At 39.2% G+C, this 26,767-nt stretch overlaps 1 protein-coding gene across 12 annotated transcripts in view; it reads left to right on the top strand.

Moving 5' to 3' along the window:
• The window catches only part of PPP2R2C (protein phosphatase 2 regulatory subunit Bgamma), a 194,044-nt gene that overhangs the window by 123,265 nt on the left and 44,012 nt on the right, over positions 1–26,767 (top strand). For all 12 annotated transcript variants that reach the window (XM_039728916.1, XM_039728918.1, XM_039728919.1 and 9 more), the window contains 4 exons: positions 14,138–14,235; positions 14,837–15,002; positions 19,165–19,277; positions 21,537–21,714. In XM_039728916.1, the coding sequence (XP_039584850.1) occupies positions 14,138–14,235; positions 14,837–15,002; positions 19,165–19,277; positions 21,537–21,714 (555 nt within the window). The remainder of the gene's footprint in view (positions 1–14,137; positions 14,236–14,836; positions 15,003–19,164; positions 19,278–21,536; positions 21,715–26,767) is intronic.

Raw genomic sequence — 26,767 nt, 5'->3', positions numbered from 1 at the left:
AGTTGGAATTTTTTTCTGTGTGCTTCATAGTGTCCTGCTTTCCTTTATCAGAAAAATACAGATTTTTGTATGGTTTGATTCTGACTTTCTGAAGCTATCAGTAAGCTTTTAGTTCCAACAGGCCAGGTACTGCTCTGGCATCTTTTGAAAGACTCTTTAGCTCACATCAACATTAGTATGTCAATAAATTTCTTTTCTCATAATAGGGCATTTATGATAATGATTGTCATTTGTCTAGTTTCTGAAAAAGGAATATTTTAGTGACTGCTTGATGGTTGGATGTTTATTGCAGACAGTTTCCCAGGGTATACAATCAGCAGTGCAATGGAAGTGGCAGATAAAAGGTCTCTTTTATTGAAAGGAGCTCCAAATTATGTGCAAAATTACTGGAAAAAGAAGCTTTCCTGCCTGTTCCAGCTTCCCTGTGTGAGTGTACTTGGGTACAGGTCAGGTTCTGCAGTTCTTTTAGGGAGTGTTGGATTGCACTTTTAAAACTCTGGTACTACTTCCCTCTGGTGTGTTAATTTAGCTTAAAGTAGTGTCCCTGTATTTCCTCATATCTTTCTGCAAAGATTTTTTACCTCAAGTAATCTGGGAGTTTATAGGACTTGAGAAGAGAGATTTATAGAATTTCAGGCCTTGGCTGCTTTGTTCAGGCCTCCATTCTAAGCATGGAGGAATGAAACCATAGCTAGTTGTCTTCATAAGACTCTGAGGCAGGACCCATTTTTTTTTTTTTAAGGTAAAATTTATATTTTTCCCTTTCATGCAGTAACCACCTTTTCTGAATATTCAGGAAGTTCAAAATTTGGCATGATGCATTGTTTAAACAATTTCCTTTTGATACAATTGAAGTTCACTTGAAATGGAAGTCCACATTTTGATTGAAGATTGAGGAGGTTCAAGAACACTCTCAAATTACTGTTGTTTATTCTGAGGCATCAGACTAAGATTTAGGAGTCTAACTTGATCCTCTCTGAATGACAGCATCCTGAGGAAATAATTTTCTTTCTTTCAATCTTTGGTTTTTATCTGAGAATGATAATGTGATGCATCTCTTTCTTCATGTCTAGGTTCTTTTTAGTGTTTGGGGGAAAAAAGTACATGACAGCTGTGATCTGGAGAAGACTACAGTGGAATAATTAAAATAGGGTACAGTACTTAAGTTGGAAGGGATCTGCAATGACAATGTAGTCCAACTGCCTGACTGATTTGGGCTGACCAAAAGTTAGACAACGTTGTTAAGGGCATTGCCTTTTAAACACTGACAGAGCTGGGACATCTACCACCTCTCTGTGTGCCTGTTCTGGTATTTGCCCACCTTCTCAGTTGTCCAGTCTGAGCCTGCCCAGGTGCAGCTTTGATCCTTTTTCCTGTCACAGGATACCAGGAAGGGGAGATCAGCCCTTCTCTCTCCTCTTCTCTCAGGAAGCTGCAGACAGCAACGAGGTTGCCCCTCAGCCTCCTTTTCTCCAACCTAGATAAGCCCTGAGTCCTCAGCCACCCTCACAGGACAGTCCTTCCAGCCATTTCAGCACTGCAGGGCAGCTCTCCAGCTGCTCCTCTCCCCATTTGTTACTCTGCCTGGTGTTACTCTGTCCTTCATATAGAATCTGACATTTTGACTTTAGAAATTCCGTCACAGAACAATGCTCCAATCTATCTAGATCCCTCTGCAAGGCCGATTACAGAAATCCTCCTTATTGTTTTTGGTGGAAAATGTACTTAATCCTCGCAATCTACTCAATATGGTACTGCCTTACAGTGGACTTTCAAGTTAGTGCAGAGCATGTGTAGAGGCAAACCTCTTTCTCCAAAGAACTAGTTGCTAATTATGGAGGTACCTAGGAGACTATTAAACTAAAACCACCATATATTTGATCTGAGGTGGTATTCCTAGAAAAGTACAGTGATGTACTGAAGTAAAAAGAGCAGTTTTTGTTACATATAAATATTGTATCACTAAGGGATAGCAATGTAAAATAAAAACATTGTTATAGAGAGGCAGCTTCTTCCAGGGTTAGGAAATGGTGCCAGGGTCTGCATCTGTCCTCTTCACTGCAGGGTGAGGCCTGATGGCAGCTGTGAGCTGGTGCAGGCATGGGTAAGATAATGTCTCTCTCCACTCAACTAGTCTTGGGCAAATTTAGCAGCACCTACTCTGTGGTTGTGACTTGGGTGATAATACTTTTCCCTTATCACGGTCCTTTGAACAACTAACCAGTGTGTTTCTCCTCTGTTTTGCCTTGGAGAAACCTGTCAACACCTTTTCTCTTCATTCTGCATTTAATGGATGTGTCAACATTGCTTAATGGAGGATGGTGGAAAGGTGTGTTGTGTTGTTAGCTCTGAGCAGGCAGTGAGTCCTGACAGCAGCGATGTCTCGGGTGCTGCTGTTACTTTGGCTCTGATGCCAGTTCAGTCAGATCCAGCTCAGATATTCCTCTGCAGTGTTCCTCTGCAGTGCATAAATACACCCCCATGCAAACAATTCAGAAGCATCTCAGCTACATATCCATAATTTATAATTATAGTGGGACTGAAATAGACTTGAGGCTTCAGTTGGCCTCAAGTCTCAGAGCTGCTGTGTTGCAGCAAAGGCTGCTCTGCCTTGAGAGCACAGCAATAATTACTGTGGACTGCATTTTAACAGCCAGCCATGATTGCAAGGCACAGTTTCAAGGATATTAGGGGAGTTTGGAAGCCTTGTGCTTCCATCAAGGGCTTAGGTGTCTAAATGTTATCTGTGTGGGCTGCAAATTGGCATTCTCAAGCAATATGGCTTCAGGAGGCATGGCCTTGGGGAAGGTGCCTGCAGATTTGTGAGCCACCACCATTTGCTTTAAAGCCCCCCCTGATTTGGGGAGCCTCCTAAGGAAATTCCTCTAGGTCTGTTTTTGTACAGGGGACAGAAACCTGATTACTGTTGTTTGTTTTTCCAGATTATTTTGGTTTTGACTTTTCAATTTTAGTGATAAGATTAAAAAAAATTGCCTTTTACCTTTTGATGAAGAAGGACTGATTTTGCTTAGTGTTAAAACATAGTTTTGAAGCTTTGAAGTCTCTGTTCCATAGCTGGAATAGTGGGAATGGTCTGATTTCCCACTTGCAATATTGCATTATTAAACTAGAAAGAGCTTTTAGGGCTGTTTTACATAATGACTGGGTTCCCTGCATGCTGCTACATTCAGAAATAAAATAAAAATAACCAGAAACTGCCTGACCAGCAAATGGTTCCTGTTTTAGACATTGTCCATAGCATTTGTAATATTTGCTGCTCTAGTCCTGTTATGTAATTGATGTCCATTGGGAATATCCCAAAACAGGGATGTTTATTTCCTGAGGCTGTTAACAGTGTTTGAAGTTTCTTTATCAGACACAGGCTGGGGAAAGGTGCATTGATTTTTAGTGTCTTCTGCTCTTTAAGTAATTTTTTAAAGTGAGTAATTATAGAAATACAATGCAGTTGAACTTGAGGGCAAATTTAACATTGGGTATTCACACGGCAGCTGTCTGGAATTCAATGTTTCAGGGCCAAGAGTTCATCTATTTCCTGACATAATAGGGTGATTTAGCATGATGTTAATTTTAAGTATGTGAGCAATCTCATCTTTCCTCACATTTGTTCTGTGGGATACATACATGTGTGTGGACAGACAGACAGACAGACAGATAGATAGATAAAAAGTAAAGACTTTGGCCTTTTATGAACTGAATCTTATGAAACAAGCTTTTAGACCAATGTGAAGTTGTGTAAGCCTTTTATTAGTAGCATTTTCACATGCAAATCAGCATTAAAACAGTAGGGTGATAGTAAAGCTGATACAGTTATCCTGTTCATTTCAGACAAGCTTGGGAGCAGACTTTGGTCTTCCATTAGTAACAGTAACCCATATTAACACTGAAAAATCTGATTTTTATCTTTTTGGGATCATCATGTAAACTTGCTGAAGAGATCTTGATGCAAACAAGAGCTACTTGCACGATCTTTGAACTTGGCTTTGGTTTACACACTTAAACCAGCCACACAACCTGAATAATTCTGAGAGGTCACACACACTGATTTCAAGGGATGCTTAGAATGAAGCTAATATATTATGATATGCATGATCTTCATCAAAGAAGTATTAGGCATTCCCAGAAGTCCCAGAGTTATATGATCTTGTGACAGACCCAGAGGCAAATTCAGAGTTGTCAGCTGAATTGCCTTTGGAGCCTGCCAAGCAAACAGATGCTAATGTTAGATGAGTATCTACATGGCTTGGCATGGAGCTCCCATGACAGGCAGCAAGCCCTGTGTGTGACCTCAGCTTGCTGGTCCACTGCTGGGAATCACAGAGGAGATGTCTAGTGATGTGTGAGTTAGAGCTGTCTGTTGCTCGTGGTATTTGAATATAGTTTATTTGGATGTTTTAGTCTGAGTCTCTGATGATATAAACACTGCCATCCACCCTCTTGGGTTGCAACTGAGAAAGCAAACACAGTTTGTTTTCCTTGTGCTAGTTCTACAGCTCCAGAGCTCACTGTATGCTGGGAAACCCCAACCTCTGCCAGTAGCAGTAGAGGAAACCCTAACATAATCTGGCATGGCAGAGTGTGGATGTTACTGTCTGCGTACCACACTGACTCCTGTGAGCTGCACTCACTCACTAAGTACATCTGAGTGGGCAGCCTGGGTGTTTGGGAGCCCCAGGACCAGCTGGCACAGAGAGGCCCATGGGGTTGACATTCTGCAGCTTCCAAACCATGGTGGCCATGTGTGTGCTGCTGTTGAGAAGTGGCCCTGCCTTGTAGCCTCTGAGCCATGCCAGAGTGGTGTTTGGGGGAGAGCAATTTATTACAGCCCAAGAGCCTCTCAAGCTCCTTTCTTTATCAATTTAGCAGTGTGAATCATTCTGCAAAGCAAAAAGCACTGCAAAACCCAGGAACATCCTGGAGCCCTTAATTTTCCAGCACAGATAGGGCTGTTGTGCGTCTGCCTGCCTTGTCATTGCTCTGTGGTTAAAGACTCTGGCTCTAGTCCAGCTCCAGCCCTTCATGATTTTTAAGATTATATGCCTCTTGCTTCACCCAAAAGCCTTTTCTCTCTGGGTGCATGCTGTTGTGAGGCTTTGTTTGTTGGGACTCCATCAGTGTATTCATTTAGCATCATGCATACTCATTTGAGCTGAATATAGGAACATTTAAGTCTCTAGACAAGTGATTAAGGGCTTTATTAAATAGAAATGTTTTGCTAAGCCACAGCATGGATTATCTGTCCCTTAGTATGTGTATAATCAAAACTGGTTCTCTGATCTTGGATAAAAACTCTGGAGGATCTGTTTCATTTTTTTTCTTTTGTGTAAAATGGGAATGCTGACATTTCTTTGCTGACTTCCTTGGGTTGCTGTGGAGTTTAATGCCCAGAAAGTGCTTTGAACATGAGAACTGCTGTGACAGAATTACTGAGAGCTTTGCTTCTGGAATTTAATTGCTTAGTTAAGGGGGGGAAGAAAAGTTCAGAACCAGCTGGCAGTGAAATTCAATTGAAGATTTTATGTAATATATGGATATAACATTCTTATGGAATCTGGTTATTGAGAATAGTATTTTAAATTTTTGATGATATTTCATTAGTCTTTGATATATTTGAAATTAATTATTCTCCTTTAAAATTCTAAATATGGGTGGGATTTTCTTGTCTTTGTTTAGAACAGGCTTTTAACAAAACTCGATGTTTTCTTATTGTAGATTATTGCAATTATTATGCACAAGCATAATCACTTCCGACAATAAAAGCAGAATTAGTGTATATTAATAATTTGTGTGCTTCCCAATTTTGGCTTCTATTTGCTCTGAGATGAAGGGCGAGGTTCAAGGTCTTTCTGTGCTCTCCATAAAACCCGGTTGCCTAGCATTTTTAACACTTGGCAGCACCATTTCTAATCTGTCTGGAGCTGGCAGCCAGGCTGTGCAGCTCCTCAGTGGGAAGCAACATGGAGCTGAGCAGCAGCTCCCAGCTCAGGCAGGCTTCCTTCTGTGGGCACCAGTTTAAACCTCTCTCTGGAAATTGTAAATGCATGATGTGATGCCCATGGCAATTTTTTCTCTTTTGTCCTTCAGCGTGGGTTGGTAAGAGGAGTGGACTGGCACATTTTCTAAATATGTGCATGTTTATCAAGCAGAGTGTTTCATGCCTGTTACTGAGTCCTTTGCTTAGATGAGGGTCTCATCTGTCAGCAAAGACAGGAAGACAGATCTGGCTGCAATTTTGTTTTTCCTTTTTTTTTTTTTTTTTTACCTCTCCTCCTGCCCCTCCACCTCCACCAAAATCTCAGAAGAGTAAATGACTAGCATGTGTTACACAATGTAAGCTGTGAAGAAGATTTGAGGGAATGTGAAATTTAGAAGCTTTCTGTGCATATCTTTATGCTAAAATAGATACTGATCTCTGCAGTGTTTTCTTAGTTTTAAGCGTTGCTTGTAAGAATAGATACAAGCAGAGTTACCAAATGGCTTCGTTTTTCTGAGACCAAAAGGCATTCTATCCTTTTTTTTGGGTCTTGTTCAGGCTGAACAGGATGGAGGGATTGCTGTTGCCCTCTTTGGCATTCCCAGGGGCTGAGGCACCTGCTGGAAGCAGGGCTGGAGCAGCAGCCCCTGCGTTGCCTGCTAGTGCTCAGGGAGGGCTGCAGGCTCCCAGCACAGCCAGGCTGCTCAGGGACTGCAGGGGTGCAGTGCCTGCCACCACTGGGGGCTCTGAACAGGCATTGAAAGGAACAGTGAGAAGCTTTTCATCAGTCCACTGTGTGTCTCAGATTAAGGAGGCACAAAGCAGTGCACCTGGTGACTTCAGCAAGGATAATAATAATGTTAAAGGATAATATTAATAATGTTAATTAGCCATTCTGCCTTTGCAGCCTCACTGGTCTAAGCAGGTCACCTTGAACGTGAAGACACTGAAGTGCATGAAAGCTGTAGCCAAATTTTTGAGAAATGTGTCCTAATTTTCAGCTACACTACATCTGACAAATGTTCCTTGACCTTATTTGCTACTTAAGTGGTGGGAAACTTTGCATTTACCTCAGTGGGCAGAAGGTCAAGTCTCTTGGGCCTCTTTTCCTGGAGCCCTTGTACTCTGCAGGTGGCAGATGGGTGCCAGAACCTCTGAAATAAGGGCTTTGAGCTTTTGAATGAGGAATATATACATGGAAGGGTCAGTTTATGAACACTGAATCTCAGTGACTTGTGTTCAGTATAAAGTGTTGTTTTAGCATAGAACACTGAACCCAGATAATCTGTTTTACATATTTGTCCTGTAAGCAGTTCTTTTCTACATTGACTGTGCTCTAATAGTTGATTTTTCTAATTTGAGAAATAACAGCTAGAAATTAGCATGTGATTAAAAAGCTGTTGAAAAAATTTCTAGGCTCTTAAAATAAACACATACAAAAATAGTGGAGGAAAAACCCAACTCCATTAAATCTCCAGGCTAGAAAGAATAAATCACAGTGGTCCTAAGTACTCATAGAGGGCTAAAGACTTTGGGTTTGTTTTTTTTTAGATTCTGTTTTAAGTGAATTTTCTCTTTGAATGAGCATTGATCATCTGTTCAGATGTTCTACATGGGAAGGTGTTTTCCTTGGTCCCTGAGGATAGGGATGCATGGACTTGTGAAAGTCAGCAGTCTCATACTGATCTCATGGTCACCTAAGCCACCAAGGTGTAGCATTTCTAAAATCCAAAAGTTAGAGATTAAAGATTAGCAAGGAGAAGAAAAGGGAAAGATTAGCACAGTTCTTGCCAGGATTCAAAGAAAAATATGTTGCTTCCATTCTTTGGGGTTTGTTAACTTTTATTTACCATCATACCTAGCTGAAGTGCTCATGTTTCAAGGAGCCTTTCAAGACCTGGTCAGCATTCAACTGTGTGGGTTTGGATTTCATGTCAGGAAGAGGTTGTACTCAGGAAAAAAGGTGATATTTAGCCTGATAAACCTTGCTGTTGCATGACAAGATTAAATGGGGCTGTTTGGTTTTTGCCTTTGATGTATTTGCCTGTGTTGGCAAAGAAGCTGGGCAAGGTGGCAGTCAATAAAATAACTACCTGAAGTGTAGTGGACACCCAACTCTGGTTTTCATTTGAATTGATCACCTTGTTTCAGTGATCTCTCAAGGTTTTCCACTGTTGGCAGCATCTGTGTTCAAGGTTTGCCTTAGCCAAAATCAGCTTCCTGTTGTGTTTTGTCTTGTCCCTACATCTAACATGGTGCAAACATTTGCCATTTTTCAGCACAAACTCATCAGGATTTAAAGCTATAATAAATGAAGAAAAAAGCAAAAATTAAAGACTCGCCAGGATGACAGATAATCCTAGGAGTGAAGGGGCAGATTGATCCTTCATTTCAAACAACTTCTTTTCTGCTGTAGCATTTCCTTGTGCTCTTCCATGCTTTCTTAAGCTCTCATGTGTCCATGTAGTTTCTCAGGTGTGCTCTTTTGCACCCTTCCTCATGGTCTTTTTAACAGTTGCATACTCTCTCCTTCTCTTGCCATCTCAGTTGTTCTTGTGCTCTCCTTTTTCTTATTTTCCTCATCTGGCCACACAGCTTGTGTGCATAATCTTTGTTTGGTGCCTTGGAGAGGTGATCAGGCAGTTTGTGTGCAGGACAAGGAACCTGTATCTGGGTGATGTGGTTTAGGGGTCACAAAGGTAATGCTGGCTTGATGGTTAGACTTGATCCTCTTAAAGGTCTCTTCCAGCCCTGATGATTGTGATTCTATGATGCTGTGTCTTGTCTGCCCAAGAGTGGTTTGGCTTTCTGGTGTGTGGCTTATCGGTGTTAAGTATCTGACCCAGCCAAGGTGGATGGTGTGGTGTGGGAGAGTTTGCATTGTGCTTGTTTGAACTTTGAGGATGCTTCTAATGCCCTACAATCCCTGGATCCAAGATGGTGAATAATACTGCTGTGGCCCAAAGTGAATGCACTTTACAGAAACTGCTACTGCAAGCAGGAAATTTTTCAGTTGTCAAGGATCTCTCTGCCAGCTATTTCAGAAAAGAAGGCCTTCATATATTTGAGTTTTTGCTTACCTTATTTTCTAGCTGTTTTAGGAAACCTTTGAAACTTCAGCTTTTAGAAAGGTAGCAGGCTTTTTCTTTTAATTTACTGTTTTTCTTTCCCTCCTTTTTTTTTCCTTTTTAGTCTAGACTAAATTCTGACAGCACAGCTCTTTGTACTGGCTGTCCCTTCATTTGATATACTGTAACACTGCTCCTCTTTTATTTGCCATTTGTACTTTTGTTTTATGGTTCTCTTTGTTGCAAGCTTCTTTGTTGTTTCTTCCCGATTATTCTCCTCAGGGACTTCTGTATCAGTATGAGTGAACATTGCTTGCAGCCATGCCAGATTGTGCTGTGATCTTATTGGATTTCACAAACCAAGGTTAGGCCAGGTCAGAACTTGGTTGAAATGATGTAGGCTACAAGATTGCCTGCTAGCCACTGGGAACACACACAACAAAAACCTGGCCCAGATGTGGATTCAGTCAGCTCTGGCTGCCCGTGTTGCTGTGCTGACTGTGCTGGGTGTGATACTAATGCCAGGTTCTGACCTGCTCTGGCTGGGAGGATTTCACAGCTTTTTTCTTAGAGAAGAGTACTATTGTTAATTCCAGTGTTCTGGCTCATTCCAAATCCTTTAATTCTCTGTTTGGATTACACTGGAATTCAGTTGAAGATTATATTCTCTGATCTTCTTTTCCCTGTGCTGTTGGATGATGATTGCCCTCGAAACTTGCTGTGCTGTTCAAAAAGATGCATTTGTGTGCTGGATGAAATAATTACAAAATTTTCTTTGCTTTGCTGTTCTTCTGAAGAAAAAAAAAAAAGAGAGAAAACCCCCATGATCTTCAGGTTAAAGGTTCCAAAAAGGTAGAAATTTTAGTAAAAATAACACATGAAAATTACAGTTGAGTTTTTCTTAGAGTTGCTTGAGGTTTCTGACCAAAAGACTGTATGAGGATGTGTAAGTATGTTCAGAGTTAGCTTCACTGAGTGTGTATCAGGTGGAAAATTGCATGCTGTTACACTTGAGTGCCCCAAAATGATAGGAAGATTGAATATATAGGTATGGCTTTTCTAATTCATTGTAGAGGTATTCGGACCTGTTGGTGTTCTGTGTGGTTTTTAATAGCTTATTCCTTTAAATAAAGCTGTGAGAGGCTAGAAGGTAAATATAGAAAAGTATGTAATTTTGTGAAATAAAGGCCAAAATTAACTTAGGTTACATGTACCAACCTTGTTTCATCCCTGCCCTCAGCCTGAGGGAGGGCTGCTGGAGGGTTCATTTGCTTGCATCCATGCTGGAACAATACTCATGAAGCTGTGGAAAGAACAGTACAGCCAGCTTGATTTACCTTGATGTGCCCGGGTGTACAGTGATGGACTTAGATCTGTCACAAAACCTGAATATATCTAGCTAGGCAGCAGCCATTAACAGCATAGCCATTAAGAACATCTAAGGAGTGTAAATTGTGAATCTGCAGAGGAATTAGTGAGGTATGAAAGGGCAGGGGTGACTACGAGTCAGTAAATGAAATACTTCACAGGCTGGATCAGGAAAAGCTTCTTGTCAGTTTAAGCCGTAAAGTGTAAAGAAATATCTTTCTGTGTAGAGTAATGTGGTGTCTTTCTGTGAATATGTAAAATAAGTACCTGGATTCAAGTCTGTAATGCATTTTGCATACTGGGACAATTTGCTGTGGCTGGATGTGGACCAGGTAATCGGTGTTTATGCCCCTCGAGTATTTTCATCTTTTGAAAGTTTGGTCTGCTTTTATACAGGTCAGCACCTGTATATAGAAGGAAAAAACTGAATATCTTGAATTTTAAATCCAAGTTTATAAACATTTCTGCATAGACAAGATGGAAAATTTAAAATTGGAGTAGGAAGATTAATGTTCTATAAAAGATGGGATTTACAGTTTGATTGTAAGCGTTTGGCATTGAGGTTACCCATAATTATTCTTAATAGGTAAATTATCTCTGTCTCTGATAATCCTAATTGTCAGTGCAAAGCTTGGCACTGCCAGCAGAGATATGGAAGGTGTAGTGTAGGAGAAGGCTGGAAGGAGTCTTTCATCTCTGCCATCCCTTGCCAAGGGCTTACTGTACATGCAAATTCATCAGCTTTTCTATTGTGGTGCATTTATATATCCTGGAGAGGCTGAAATCTGGGAATTAATTGCTGTGTGTGCTCAGGGGGCCACTCTGCAGTGGGAGAATCTTCAGGACTGGGACAGTAGTGCCTGATGTTGCTACAGCATTAATAAATAAGTGGGGGAATGTCCTGCAGAAGAGTATGAAGAGCTTTGTTGGTTGATTCTGTCCTTGCCTCCTCTCTTTTAGGAAGAGCCAGCCTTGCTAACCCTTTGTAAGAAAACAGCATGGGTGGTGTTCACCTGCTGAACAGATATGCTGGATATGTTTGAGGGGGTGGTGGAGTGGTGGTGTCTGTGCAGGGGACAGATAGCTGTTGTTTTCAGCTGTTATTTACAGGATCAATAAAACTGATTTTCCAATTCAAGGGTAATTTTTACCAACAAGCTACATAGCCTATAAGGTCATAATATTGGATCTGCTGTTTTTCAGAACAAGTTAATTTAAAAATGATAGGTAGTTTCCAGCTCAGGAAACTAATACAAAGGAGAGATGTATCTGGAAGATACACCTGAGAGGTGGTGAGAATTTTGTCTCAGAACAACATTGTTGCACACTTCCCACAGTCCTTTTCTTTGAGCAATAATAATTTAACTGTGCATGATACTTTAATGACAAATGCAATATAATAAGAAAATGCAGAGCTGTTTTATTACAATCCTGGTTCGGTTATTATGTGCAAATACTGCTGTGGACTTTACTGGGCAATGACAGATGCCCTCTGTGAAGTGCAATATATTTTATTTTTATGTCACTGTAGAGAAGAATATTTTGTGATGTTGTGGAACTATCCCTGGCCAATAGCAAGCATATTCACATATGTATGTCCAATGCCATTTATTCCTATTGAAGTTACTTTATCTTATTCTTTTGTGGCCTGGTGAGAAAGTCTCATGGACATGACTCATACATATTTTAATACTACATTTCTCCCTCTGCATTTGCCCTTCCTCCCCACTGCACACTTAAGATAAGGCACAATTTAAAAGGAACACCAATATGAGGCTTCTGCAGTTGTGCCTGTGTGATTGGGGTGAGATACAGCTTTGAAAGAGTAAAATCATGCAGCTGTCATTTTATAAGCAGGTGACCACACCTACTGCCAGTATGAATTCTGTAGGGTGAGGAGAAAATAGCCAAGAAGTGTTCTTCCGTTGAAAACAGTATGAATGAACTTTACATGCCAGAAAAGTTGATTAGATTTTTAGATTTTAGAAAACAACCCTTTTTGGTTTTGATATCAAACTCAACACATTGCAAACCCCAGAGCATCATGAAACATAACCAGAGTCTCTGTCCTTTTCCCTCAGGCTTTTGTAGTTATTATCTATGAAATATGCAGTCTGTGGAAGTCCACATAAAAATCAAATGCCATTACCTTTGAGAAGCTTTGGGTTCAGACCAAAAATACTCTTAAGTCTTCATGTGCCATTTTTCTCAAAGTCTACACATCCATTTATGGTCCCCTTTCCTCCTTTATATATTGGAGTAGTAGAGGAAGAGAATGGAGGAATGTTGGTTTGATTTAGAATAATTTGATGGTGAAGATTTGTTTAAAATATGAACAGAAATTTTTCTTTACTGTGATTGGAGCAAAGTTTTCCTTTTTTAGATGGTAAATAGTTTATAATATTTGAGTATAAATCTGGCTTTTGGATGGGTGTGTTGCTGATGAGAGCTACTGGCAACAGACACTTTCTAAACACCAAACTGCTAGTTTATTAAAAGAATAATAGGAACAGATGTTTTCAATTCATAAAATGTATCAAGTAAATGGTGCATCCACTTGTTATTTCAATTCCTTTGAATTTCTGTGAACTCATTTGGGGCTAGGTTCTCAAAAGAGCTTAGCCCACTGTCACTTCATTGTTCTCCCTGTGAACTGATGGATGATGAACGTGTTTGGGAGCTGCAGCTTTTTATGCCTAAAGGGGAGCTCCTAACTACTGAGGCTTCTGAAATCTGGCCCATGTTTCTGATGAGTGAATGCTGATCATTATGGAGGATTCATACATGCAGTCTCTGAGTAATACCCTGCATTTGCCTGTGATTGTATATATGATGGTTTCTTAATTTACTATTGCACTAGGCATTTTAATTCAAATTATGCTAATAGTGTAGGATTAGCTGCGGATTATGATTCTAGCATGTACTGTCATTCAAACAGAAGAACCAGTTCTTTAGCTCCTACAGCCTCTTTCTCCCTCTCATCCTGATGTGTAGTAATTTGTGCTCAAGACTGGCCTCAGGTTTTGAGGAGGTTTCTTGTTTAAGCTGATGAGATTGCTTAGGGAAGGCAGTTGTTGAAAACCAGGAAAAGAGAGACTGAGATTCTTTTTGTCTTCCGATGACACATTTTTATGGTGCTGAAAAGATTTTTTGAAAACAGTGATTAGAACGGTCTCTTGCCAGCACTGCACTGTGAACAGTTCTGGTTTTGCCTTCATTCCTCAGTGGTGGGACAGGCTGCACATACTTTGCTTTTGCATTTTGACTCCAAGACATATTTGAGAAAACAATTGGTTGGGTGTTATGTTAAAATCACCAGAAAGCTCGTAGAATAAATAATACATGCAAGAGAACTGATGTTGCATTGGTCCTTGCTAGAGCATATAGCAGGAGGCCAATTTTGTTCTTTGCCAGTACTGAAAAAAAGCTCTTATAGCCACCCAAGATGGCTCTTCTTGAAGCACAACCTCTCCTGAGAGCTTCTCCTCCCCCAAACTGCAGATGTGCTGGAAACACAAATTTGCCTCTTTAGTGTTTGCACTTGTTTCATTAGATTGTAATGGCATGCAGCCTGTTTGCATTAGTGAATTCATCTGTATTCCTTCAGATCCCTCATTTGTTGCATTTTTTGTGGAGTGCCTGATATTTCTAGTGACTTTGTGTTGTGGCAGCAGTCTAAAATCAGCCTTTTTTCTCTTTCTTCCTCCAGCTGATATTATTTCTACAGTTGAGTTCAACCACACTGGAGAACTGCTGGCTACTGGTGACAAGGGGGGCCGAGTTGTTATATTCCAAAGGGAACCTGAGGTATGTGGGTTACCAGTGTCATCCTCAATAGCCTGATAAAACCTGGCTTAATTTTTAACACTTTATTTGAATTGAATTAACAAACTTGTTTCTAACCTCATGATTCAGTAAAACAGAGTGTCACCTGTTCAGAGAGGAAATGAAATAGGGTAAGGATTTTTTAACTCCTAAGTTTGCTGCCCCAAACAAAAATGCTTCAAAGCTCCAAAATTCTGATATAAGAAAAAATAAGGTTATTTTTGTTTAACTTCTTTCTTGTTTTAATAGATTTTTCCTGATGATGGAACCCTATTCTGTTTAAAACAATACCTTCACTTACCTTTTTGTTCCACTTGTAAATTCTGTTAATCTGCAGTATCTTGTGTAGAAGTCTTTCCTGAATAGCTGACATTTCTTCAAAAATTGTAATATTAAGTGTTTTAATACTCACAGGAAATTTTGTTCTTGCTGAAACACATCTGTCAATATCATGCTTTAAATGAGAAATTAAATTAAATTTCCAATATCTTTTATATTTGTAAGGTTGTTTATACACCTTTCCTCAGAGATGAAGATGTATTGCTGCCATAAACAACCTTTCTGTTGTTCTTATTCTCCATAGAGTAAAAATGAGCCTTACAATCAGGGGGAGTACAATGTTTACAGCACTTTCCAGAGCCATGAACCTGAATTTGATTATTTGAAGAGTTTGGAGATAGAAGAAAAAATAAACAAGATCAAGTGGTTGCCACAGCAAAATGCAGCTCACTCACTCCTATCAACAAATGGTGAGATTGATGAGAGTATGCAGGACATAGCAGTATTTGCAGTATTTGCTCTGTGTGTTTTAGTGCTGACGTATATATTTGCTCATTTTAATCTACTGTTTTAGTAATTTCCTCTTTCAGAGTTTACCAAGACTGTCATACTGCCTCTGATATCTGTTGTTTGTATATTTTATTCATAGAATCATGAGCTTTTTCCATTTCATTATTCATAGAGATTTAAAGAGCTATCCAGTTTTCTATTAATATGCAGTGCTGTCCTGAAATAGATCATGTGACAAAGGCACCACCTTACTCACAGCTTGTGTTTCATGGGAAATTTAGAATTTTTTCTGCTGTATTTGTCATAACTTTTATTATTTGTAGATGTGTAGATGAAGGTAGGTGAGAGAGATTATTTTTCTTTTCATTCATAATCATCAGAATAGTTTATTGAAGTTTTAAACAGGTACACAAATCTTGGGAAGACAGAAGGAATAATACTAGGCTATTGATACTGACTCATATTTCTGACATGCCTAAAGCCTATTGATGAAAGAAGGCAGTATTATTACCAAGAGGGGATATTCAGATATGAAATAAGGGGGAAAATCTGAATGTAACCTAACATGAGTAGGTGTCATTTAGGAAGCATTTGGACACCCACAAACTTTATTATTGCAGATGATTCATGACACAAAATACCACAAAAATTGTTTCAAATTTTAGATCTAATGATAATCAGAAAATAAATTTTTTTGTTCTAGAAGTTTGTGTGTAATTGGGAGTTGCTGATAAAAAATAGGGTAATCTCATCCTTGGGAACTGACACAATATAAAGTGATTGCTTTGCATTAAAATACATAGCATTAAATAACATTTGCATTAATTCAACGTAGATCATATTTTTTTTTTAGTATTTTGTAGTTTGTTTTGCCTAAAGTTGCCTCTGACTTTTTGGGGTCACTGTTACTCATTTGAAATGAAACATACCTGTTACAGAGAGGTGATTTATGCTAATTTAATGATTAGTCCCCTTATAAAGTTAATTTCTACTATTCTCCCTTGGTCAAAATATCCCTCACCCCTTCAGATTACTAAGAACAGCTTCTTCTGGGTGTGTGATACAAAAGCAGATTATTGAAAGTGAACCTCTCCCTTTTGTTTGTTTTTCGAAACACAAAGGAATGCAGCTGAATCCTCAGATTTTCAGCTTTTGCAGTTATAGATAATAGATTTCTACATGAGTTTTCTGGTTTGTACTGTCATGAGAAGGGAGAAAGGAAGAAATAATCAGTCCTAGTGCTGCTGTGGTTAATCCAGTTTCCACCAACAGTGAGCAAGCCTAGGACTTGGAAAAATACTTTGGCCTCTGCTTCTCCTCTTTAGTTTTGGAGCATCTCAGCAGACCCCTTCATGGTGAGGAGAACAGAAATGGTTCCACTGGCACAAGCCTTGGATTTTGGCTTTGGATTGCAAAACATTTTCATGTGCCAAGGAGGATTCCTAGCTTCCTGGCACAGCAGGGTTGAAGTCTCAAGATTCACCTCCTGGCATATTCTTAAAGATGGTTTTAGCTTCAGGGTACAGACAGCCCACGTTGAATTATTCACTGTCTCACAGATTAGCTGGGAGAAGCCTTTGACAATATCTACCAATTCCATGCCTATAAAAAGGGATAATAATATGTTTCCTAACTTGGAGGCACTACCTGTCACACATGCTCATATTGGGCAGATGCTAGAAATATCTTGAGTACTGTTTTTTGTTTACTAAATTCCGAGCCTGCTATTTTAATGCAATTTTTGATAGTTTGCTCTCTGGCAATTTAGGATATAATGCAGTTTTTTTGCAGAAAAATGAGAACTGTGAAACAGCATCCTTTCCTCGTGCTCAGGTGGACAGTTCCCGCTGAGTGTGCTGGAGGAGCATCCTGCTGTTCAGGAGCAGGAGGGGAGAGTCAGACTAAATCTAACCCTCAGTACATGAGACTTGGCAGGTCTGCACCTGCCCAGATTTGTTTCTTTCATTCTAAGGAGGACTTGTGTCTGAAGTTGTTTCTGCACAGGTCATCTCTCTCAGAGTCAATCTTGGTTCCTTTCCAGTTCATGTTATCAGCTAAGCTTTGATTGTGGCATCTTAATTAATGGAGACAGAAGGAAATCACTAAGGCTTTCAAATCCCCCTGTGGATTTACAGTGCTTGCAGTTAGCAAATTTGTAGTTTTCACTGTAAAATGAACTGATTTTGTAGTATAATAATAACAACTTAGTATGATTCATTGGTATCTTCTGTACCAGAATATATTTGGGCCACTTTGAGTGTGAGCTACATAAGGTAGATCAGAATTTATACAGATTATTTAATCTGAGGATTTCAGGCTGCTTACCAGACATTAATTAATTTTAACTTCACAACACCCTTGAGACTGAATGCTTAACCTCACAGAGATATATCTGTTTTTTCTATATTTTGCAAAATATAATCATACTTAAAACTCATGAAGTTTAAAGTCCAGAAGTAGATAAAGGAGAAGAAACCCAATACATGATAACCTTACCTGCTTATAAAACAGTTTTCATTCAGGAAAGAGGTAGATTTATTAATAGCAGTCAAATCTAACAATGGAAAATTGTTTTTGTTTTTTCTTATAATTCATTTTACAATTGCTGTATTTATAATTTTTACTAGATCTGCAGGAATGCACTATTTACATGTAATAAAATATCCAAGCATGTGATATGACCTATGTATATTTTTAGTAATGAATTAACATGATGTACAATACAAATGAAATTTATTGAATATTTAAAAGGAGTTTTTTAGTTGCAGTTTGAACTAACCTCTTGTTCTGTAGATTAACGGTAATTGTATTGTGATTTTTTTTTTGCTTCATATTAGCATATCAATATCATTAAGAGATACATAATAGCAAAAATGAGAGTGGAGGAATTGATTTTGAAACAAAGAAAGTTCAAAGTTAAAAGTTGCTACAGAAATGTAAATCAATTCATGTTTTTCGTATATCCTGTCTTTAAAGTGGTTTGTACTAGCATTTGAAAGTAGTGTTTGGATCAGCCACACTGGGGAAATTATTATGCTCTGCTATGTACTTGGGGAAAGAAAGGTAAAGGAAGAAAGTGGGATGAAATCAGAAATAATGCAGGAACTGAGGTTAATAAATCTGTGCTGGCAGCTGAAGGGCAGAAGCTTTGGAAAGACTTTGGCTGCTGCACAAGCAGATGAGTTAAACAATCTCAGGGACAGATTTTTTGCAGAAGAGTTGGCATTGATTTTTTCAGTCTAGGAAGCGTTAGGGTTGGCAGGTTAGGAGCACAACCACAGTGGGAGTGGACAATCAACATTAGGAAATCTGGAGCTTTAGCTTGTACAAAAAAACCCAAAGACAAATGCAATTTGAAGTGTTTAAAATATGTTTGTTGGTTTCAGAGGCTCTTTGCTGAGACATCATTACTCTCTCATCATGGGCTTCACCCATCATGAGAAAGGAAGTGTCTAGATTTTATTCTGTTAGGATTAATACATTTTTCTCTTTACTTCTCTCTCTTGCCATCACAACACATTTCCCTTAGTTTGGTTTCCTCAGTCTTTTTCTCAGCTGCTTTCGATTAGGAGGGAGAAATGCCTCATTTTTTACACAGCCTTTCATTTGCAGGAGCTCCTGAAGTTACACCAATGCACCACTGCCCATTTCCACAGTGGGCCAGGCAGAGGGCATTGGTCTGGCTGTGTACTCCATGCTGTTCTTGAGCTGTTTATAAGTAACCTAGCAAACTGGCATTAGTGCCAAACTGGTTTTTGTATTGACATTTTTTCCTTGCCAGGTCAAATTGATAAACTGAGCAGTGAGCATTGAGTAGTTTGGGCTTGTTCCACCTGCAAACTGCCAGGTTGGATTAATGAGCAGCATGTGTTCTACATGCTCCACACAGCCTGTCAGCTGCCAGGAACACCTGACTGGGTGTGAAGATCTGGGATGTGCTTTATGAGTACTTTGTCTGTGGGCAACATTTTCTGGATGTGCAGAATGAACTGACCCAGACTATTTCAGCACTGGACTTGTCTAAACCAAGGTGTAAAATCTTCTTTAAGGAATATATTGTGAAAGGTGAATAACTGCACTCAGAATTCCTATGCTGACATTTGCTTGTCTTTTCTTTTAAAGATAAAACAATCAAATTGTGGAAAATTACTGAAAGAGATAAGAGACCGGAGGGGTACAACTTAAAAGATGAAGAAGGAAAGCTTAAAGATCTTTCTACAGTAACATCACTGCAGGTAAGCTTCTGTACATGTCCAAAATTAATTTGTTTCTGTATGAAAAAAAGTAGTGCTAAGTCCATAAAAGATTTAATATGTACCTAATGCTAAATATTTATATGATAATTCTAACTGAAGTTTCAGCTGACTACTAACTGTATTGAATCTGGCACATATTTGCAAGACACAAATGCTTTAAGATATACTGACCAAAATAAGTATTTTTGAGAGTTCATGATGGTTTTATTTTTCCTGATAAAATTCTCTTACTGTGATTTAATGTGCTTTCATAAAAGGTTCTTTAACCTCTTGTGCTGGAAGCATTTTATTTGTAATTTATTTTAAACAGGGTTCTTGCCACATTCAGAGCAACTGAGTTAAAGACAGTACACCAAATTTCAGTTTCATCTTTTTTTTTGGTTTTATAAGAAATATTTTAAGAGTGGGATTTGCAGTAGTCTGTGGTCTGGTAAACCTGAGAATCTGCATTGCTGAAAAGGTGCAATCATAGAACTCATATAAGCATGTGGGATCACAGAATAATTTAGTTTGGAAAAGACTGTTGAGATCAAGTCCAACCATGAACCCATCACTGCTATTCTCAATAAACCATGTCCCCAGGTGCCACTTCTACACATCTTTTAAATACCTCCAGCTATGCTGACTCAACCACTTCCCTGGGCAGCCCCTTCCAGTGCTTGACAAAAATTTCAGTGAGCAAACCTTTCCTAATATCCAATTATAACATAATAACCAATATAATCCAATTATAATATAATAACCTTCCCAGTGCAACTTAAAGCCATTTACTTTTCTCCTGTCACTTGTTTCTTGGAGAGGAGACCCATCATCCACATGTTAATGTAGATTTTTGCTCTCAGACTTTTTTGGCTGAATTCACTCAGGTGTTTTGGCAAAGGAAGTGGCTAAAGGTTAGAGCTGGAAGGCTATGTTGTGTAACCACTAGTATGTCTTTATTATTGAAAACAAAACAACCAAACAAGTCTGCTGGGGGAAAAAAGCTTCCAAAATTTAAATATGACTACATTAATGGAATATTTATCTATTCTGAATGATTATGCAAACAAAAGTATTCCAGATTGCTTGTAGTCTGAGAATTTTCTGTGAACTCAGCATCCTCTTGAGAGGAAGAGGAGTGGCAGGCCCTGATCTCTTCTCTGGGGTGACAGTGACAGGACCCCAGGGAATTGCCTGAAGTTGCCTGAAGGAGAGGTTTAGGTTGGATATTAGAAAAAGGTTCTTCACCCAGAGGGTGGTTGGGCACTGGAACAGCTCCCCAGGAAATTTATCACAGCACCAAGCCTGGCAGAGTTCGAGAAACATTTGGACTCTGCTCTCAGGCACATGGTGTGGTTCTTGGGGATGGTGCTGTTCAGGGAGTTGAACTCTATGATCTTTGTGGGTCCCTTCCAACTTGACATATTCTGTGATTCTGTAATGCAAAAGTTGAGTTTTGTTTTGTTCCTTGAATAGAAAGTGAAACTCAAATATTTCAAACTCAAACTCTGTTTTCCTGTTTTAGACTACCTTGTGGGTTGATGTGTGATAGATTGTTTCTGATGCATGTTCAACAACATGGAATAGTCCCAGTCATGGACCACAGCTTTACAGTGTTTAATGCTTTATTGATAGGGAAAAAATTGGGTGTCTACTTATTGAAGCATGACTTTGAAGTGACACACAGGGAGGTAACTAGGGCACATTGACAAGTGATTATCTGTGATATTGGCTTTTCGGGGTACATGTGTATGTACAGTATGTCATGTTGGCTTTGTTTTGCAAGCCTTTATTTATTATGTTTCTCTGAGATTACAGATTTTCACCATATGAGTTTTTTGAAAGAGAAACAGGTAGCAAAACAAATAGAGTTAAGTGATTCATAACTAAGGGCAAACCCTTTAGCAAAAGCAAAATATGTGTGCTTCACTGCTTGCCAGAGCCTTCTGCAGATGTGGGCCAGTAGCTCGTGCAGTGGGACTGACCTGTTCTGTGGCAGCTGACAGTCCCTCCCTTCCCACAGTCCAGGCTTTCCATCACTCTGCCTGCCTCTCTGGTCTCTTCTTTCTTGCTTAGCAAGGAAGGCCTTGCTCAGCAGTTAATCCGTGGGGAAGTTCAGCTTGTGTACACTGTCAAGAAGGTTTATAATATCATAGTCTTTGAATGCTTTCTCTCTATTGGAATTCTCATCATCCTAGCAGTACAGAATTTCAAATCTTACTCTCTCTCTGGTTTGTGTTTTGGTTTTTTTTTTTGTAGGTGCCTGTATTGAAACCCATGGATTTGATGGTGGAAGTCACTCCCAGGAGAATCTTTGCTAATGGTCACACCTATCATGTCAACTCAATATCCGTCAACAGTGACTGTGAGACGTACATGTCAGCGGATGATCTCAGGATTAACCTCTGGCATTTGGCTATCACAGATAGGAGCTTCAGTATCCTTTATTGTGATTCCTTGCTCAGTGTTCGTGTTACTAGTGGGTTTAACAGGACTATTTAAAAATATTTTTCTGCAGGTTTTAAAATATACCTTTACTTACCAGAATCCCTGCAGCATTTGTAACAGAAAATGCTGGGATATTGTAAAAGACAGGTAAGAGATTGAAAAAATCAGGGAATTTTATATTAAAAAAATGGTGTTGGTTAAAGACATTTAAATAGGAAACAGATGCCAGCTGAATGGTAACTATCCACCTGACTAGAATACTCTGTACTGTCATATCCTGAAGACATTTCATGCTGAGCTACTGCACCTTGTTTTGCTGGAAGGTCAGTCCTTACCCTGCCCCTGCCCCCCATTCTCCATCATCCTGCTTTCCACAGCCCTAATGCCCGAGGTGCACAGTTTGGGGGTGAGGCTCAGCTGCTTTGTGTGAGTTGTATCTGTGATTAATGCAGGCATTGATGTTTTGAGTGCTGGTGTTATCCTGAAAGCTCCGTTGTGGAATCATTCTGTGAGGCTGCCCCTTCCACTGCAACAGAGTGTCTTGGAAGGGGAGCAAAAGAGAATGTAACCAAGAAAAGTGATTCTCTGTGTTTTGCAGAACATAAATAGACTGGTAAGAAGAGAAATAGGTTATGGGGCCAGGTCAGAATGATGTATTCCTTTGGTGATTTCTTTTTGAATGTTTCAAAAGGAGCTAGAAGAATATGTCTCTGTGGGTTTATATGAGGGGCTATTAGATGTCAAAGTGAAGTTGTCCTTTGGGGTAGATTTCCTCAGAGAAGGCACCAGTGTGATGGGGTGTTCTCCCTGGGTCTGGTGATTGTATTTCTTCCTTTGTGGGTCAGGTCATCTTTGAAATTCTACCCATCCTTTGCTAATGTCACAGGAAACCATGATCTTTAAATCAAACAACACTTAATGTCCTTAAAGAATCACCTTTGCAGAGTCAAGTGACAGGTGCCCTTACCCTGGGTATTGTATATCTGAATATCAATCTCCTCAATTTGTTTCCAAACTCATACTGTTTTTCTGTCCTTCACCTGTGTAGATTAAGCAAGCTTAATAGGTTCCCTCTTTAATATGACTGTTTATTTAGGAACAATTTATATGTGGTACTTCTTCCTTTTTTTTTTTTTTTTTTTACTTTTTGGGAAAAAAACCCACGACAAGGAAAACGATTGTATTTCTTCCTTTGTGGGCCAGGTCATCTTTGAAATTCAACCCATCCTTTGCTAATGTCACAGGAAACCATGATCTTTAAATCAAACAACACTTAATGTCCTTAAAGAATCACCTTTGCAGAGTCAAGTGACAGGTGCCCTTACCCTGGGTATTGTATATCTGAATATCAATCTCCTCAATTTGTTTCCAAACTCATACTGTTTTTCTGTCCTTCACCTGTGTAGATTAAGCAAGCTTAATAGGTTCCCTCTTTAATATGACTGTTTATTCAGGGACAATTTATATGTGGTACTTCTTTCTTTTTTTTTTTTTTTTTTTTTTGCACTTGAGTGAAAGAAGCCCAGCTTTTTCTGCCTTAATTTTCTGTCCTTCACCTGTGTAGATTAAGCAAGCTTAATAGGTTCCCTCTTTAATATGACTGTTTATTCAGGGACAATTTATATGTGGTACTTCTTTTTTTTTTTTTTTTTTGCACATGAGTGAAAGAAGCCCAGCTTTGTCTGCCTTAGTATCCAAGAATCCATACTTTCATTCTTTAGTAAGACGGATCATATTTATTTGCCAGCACAGCTATTTGGAGCAGCAGTGTGGCTCTGACAGTGTCCTCCTCACAGCAGATTCCCCCTCCAGACTTCTCTTTGTCCTGGACACTTTTGCATGTGACTCTGCTGTGTGTTCTCCTCTTCTGTGAGTCCTCCTCTTGTAAGGCAGAGCAGTGGCTCAGGCCAAGCACAGAAATGGCTTGTGTATTATACACACTCTGTATGCCTGTGTGTGATCACCAGATCACATTGCAGAATGTTTGTGCAAGATAAAGCTTTGCCTTTGGCAAGTCCTTTTGTTGTATTAAAGCTATTTAATAATCTATGGATTGCCAAGACAAATGTTCCTGAAAAGTTTAAAAAACCAAGTAAATTGTTGTTATTATAGTTCATGGAGATAACATGAATTATTAGTGTAATTTGCCACACTAAGAGCTTACTGACAGAAATATCAGCAGTAAATGAATAGCTGTGTGGACTTTGTTTCAAGCATTAGCTCACTCCTGTGGTTGAGTATGTACTGATACAATGTCTTTGAAGGTTTCTGATTGATTCATGGATTTAGCTCTTAAAACATGATAAAGTTTATAGTGACACACTCATTTTCTGAGTATTTTCTAAGAATGATCAGGAGAGGGAAATTAAGAGTGTGTTTTTGAGTTTTAGGATAGGAAACTTCCTGTGTCTGAGACAGTGGCTTTGGGATACTTGGATTTCTGTCTTGGATTGGGATATAGATACTGCTGCTTCTTTTGCACTTGAATGAAAATCTGTGAGGACTGTGATGAGAGATTTCAAGCAGTGACAGGAGATACAAGGTAATGGGATAATTAATTCTAGGGGCAAAATGTTCCTGCTAAGGTGCCCATGGTGGCAGCAGGTTGGCTTTTGTGTCTGGATACCTGTATGTATTCAGGAGAGCAGGCTGAGTTAAAGAGGCTGTACCCACTGCTGTTTCAGACAATATAAGCTGTACTGTCTGTACTCAGTTGTCAAAACCAGGTCATCAGGCAGATTACTTTTACCTAATTCTTTGATAAATGGAAATTTTGACATGGATATTCCAAGAGAAGGTGAGATAATTACAGAATATTGCTCGTATTGGGGAATTAACTGGGAGGCCATGATAACTGAAAGAAGGGGATGAGTAAGTTAAACTTGCATCAGTCTCCTGACAGGGATCTTTTTGTCCATACAGAGCCTGTACATCTTGTAAAATTGAAAGGATGTGTTTTTCCATGGATAACAATATCTGTCCCTGAAACTGCATTTTTGTCCTACAGAAAAACAACTTACATAAAAATCTCCTGGAAGTGGATGAGTTTCTGGTAAAATCAGTGGGAGTGCCAGTTGCAATTAAGACTAGACATATTAAGGTGAAAAAATTCTGCCAAGCAAACAATTTAAATTATAAATGAATGTTGCTGGGCTTGGTGCCTTCTGTAACACATTTACAGGGATAGGCAGGAGGAGGCTGAGGCTGTTTTAAAAATGCTTGTTTCACATCTTTTTACTGAATGCAGATAGGAAATGAAGCATCTTGCTGTTTTACATTCAAAGCTTGATTCCTTGAAATGCATGTTTAAAACAATAAATAGAAAACATTTTGGTGTGAAGTGGATTTTGTTAATAAGGGATCTGGCAGGGATGAGTATTTGTCTTTCAATTTTCCCTCAGAGGCAGCCCTGCTATATATAATGACCTACAGTCTGTTTACCCAAGAGGCTGATTGTGACAATGACACAAACAACAAATACAGTGGTAGAGTTTCTGGACATTCACTTGATGTCTGAACATCTTTACAAACTGCATGAGAAATGTTGGAGAAAGACTAAATCAGCAGCAGTATGTTTGGGTATTTTACAAGTAAAATACTTTGCCCTGCAGAATTTAATTTGAGAACAGTGGTAGAGTTTCTGGACATTCACTTGATGTCTGAACATCTTTACAAACTGCATGAGAAATGTTGGAGAAAGACTAAATCAGCAGCAGTATGTTTGGGTATTTTACAAGTAAAATACTTTGCCCTGCAGAATTTAATTTGAGAACAGTTTGGTTATAATCATAGTTTTAACAGCTTTAGAAATCACTGATAATTTTTCATTTCTTTGAAAATACAGAACAATGGAGATCTTAAAGTAATTCTCTTTCTGTAGTGTTTGGGAAAACATTTTAAATCAGCTTTGCAGAATTTGACCAGAATATTTACCTTAGGAAAAGCCTTAGGCTGGTAAATTACAACTAGTGCTTTTCTGGTTTGCTTTTGTATTAGTGTAAGCACTAGCTGGGGTGAAAAGAGTTTATGCTCTGCCTATGTAAATTTAATGAGGAGTATGCAAGACTTCTGTACATTGCTTCCCACTTGCAAATGGACCTGCTCTGTATTGTTTGGGAAGGAGGAGGCAAGGGAGAGGAGGAGGTGAGAGAAAAGGAAGGGGGAAGGTTAGCCTGGTAAATAATTGCACATACTAGGATTTTCTTCAGTAAAAGATTTAATGTGTTTGGTTGTGTTGGGGAGAGCGAGAGTCAGTGACCTTAATTAGGAATGATATTCTGCACTGGAAAAGAAGCAAGGTAAGGGTTGCTGTATTTGTTAATGTTTGGTCTGAAATGGTTTAGCAGTGTTGCTCATAGCTTAAGTCTTTAGATAGTCATCTTGGGTGAAATGAATGAGAAAAAAGGACTGCCAGGGAGCATACTGATAAGGCTTACTTGCCATTAGCAGCAATCTTTGGGCTATCTAGCTGCACTAAATATTCTTTATGAGAATGTATTTGAATTGCTCACAGAACTATGTAGCTCATAGCACTTGAACTCCCTTCATTTCCTGGTAGCACACTATTTCACTCTAGAGGCTGTCATGGCATTGCTATGGAAACAACATTGCTGTTTGCAGCATGTGCTCATCTTGAGACCCATCTTGACTAAAATACTCATTTCTCAGTCAGATCAATATAGTCCAGGCTTATCCTGTTTTAATAAAAAATTCCTTCTTCTCTGTCCCAAAAGGGTTAAGCTAATTAGCAAATCACCATAGGGCCTTCTTGCAGTCTAATGTATTCTGGTATTTGAGGCATATCTTGGATAGTCAGTTTGTTAGGCACCATATCTTGGGAAAAATGAATTTACTTAAGAAGTAAACAACAGGAAAAAAAATAGAAAACCCTGAAATAACGTGGTACATTGATGGAGACCAAGTTTGTGGCAGTCTACTGTGCATCTGAATGTAATGCATATACAGGGCAAATACAGAGCTCTGGGAGCAGCCTGGGCTGGGGGAAATAGCCAGCCTTACAAAATCCCTGTCCCTGTCTCAGT

The sequence above is a fragment of the Passer montanus genome, unplaced genomic scaffold (assembly GCF_014805655.1).
Source record: "Passer montanus isolate IOZ18808 unplaced genomic scaffold, ASM1480565v1 scaffold67, whole genome shotgun sequence".
Taxonomy (NCBI): domain Eukaryota; kingdom Metazoa; phylum Chordata; class Aves; order Passeriformes; family Passeridae; genus Passer; species Passer montanus.
Note: the sequence above shows the minus strand (reverse complement) of the source record. Positions and strands in the feature narration are given on the sequence as shown.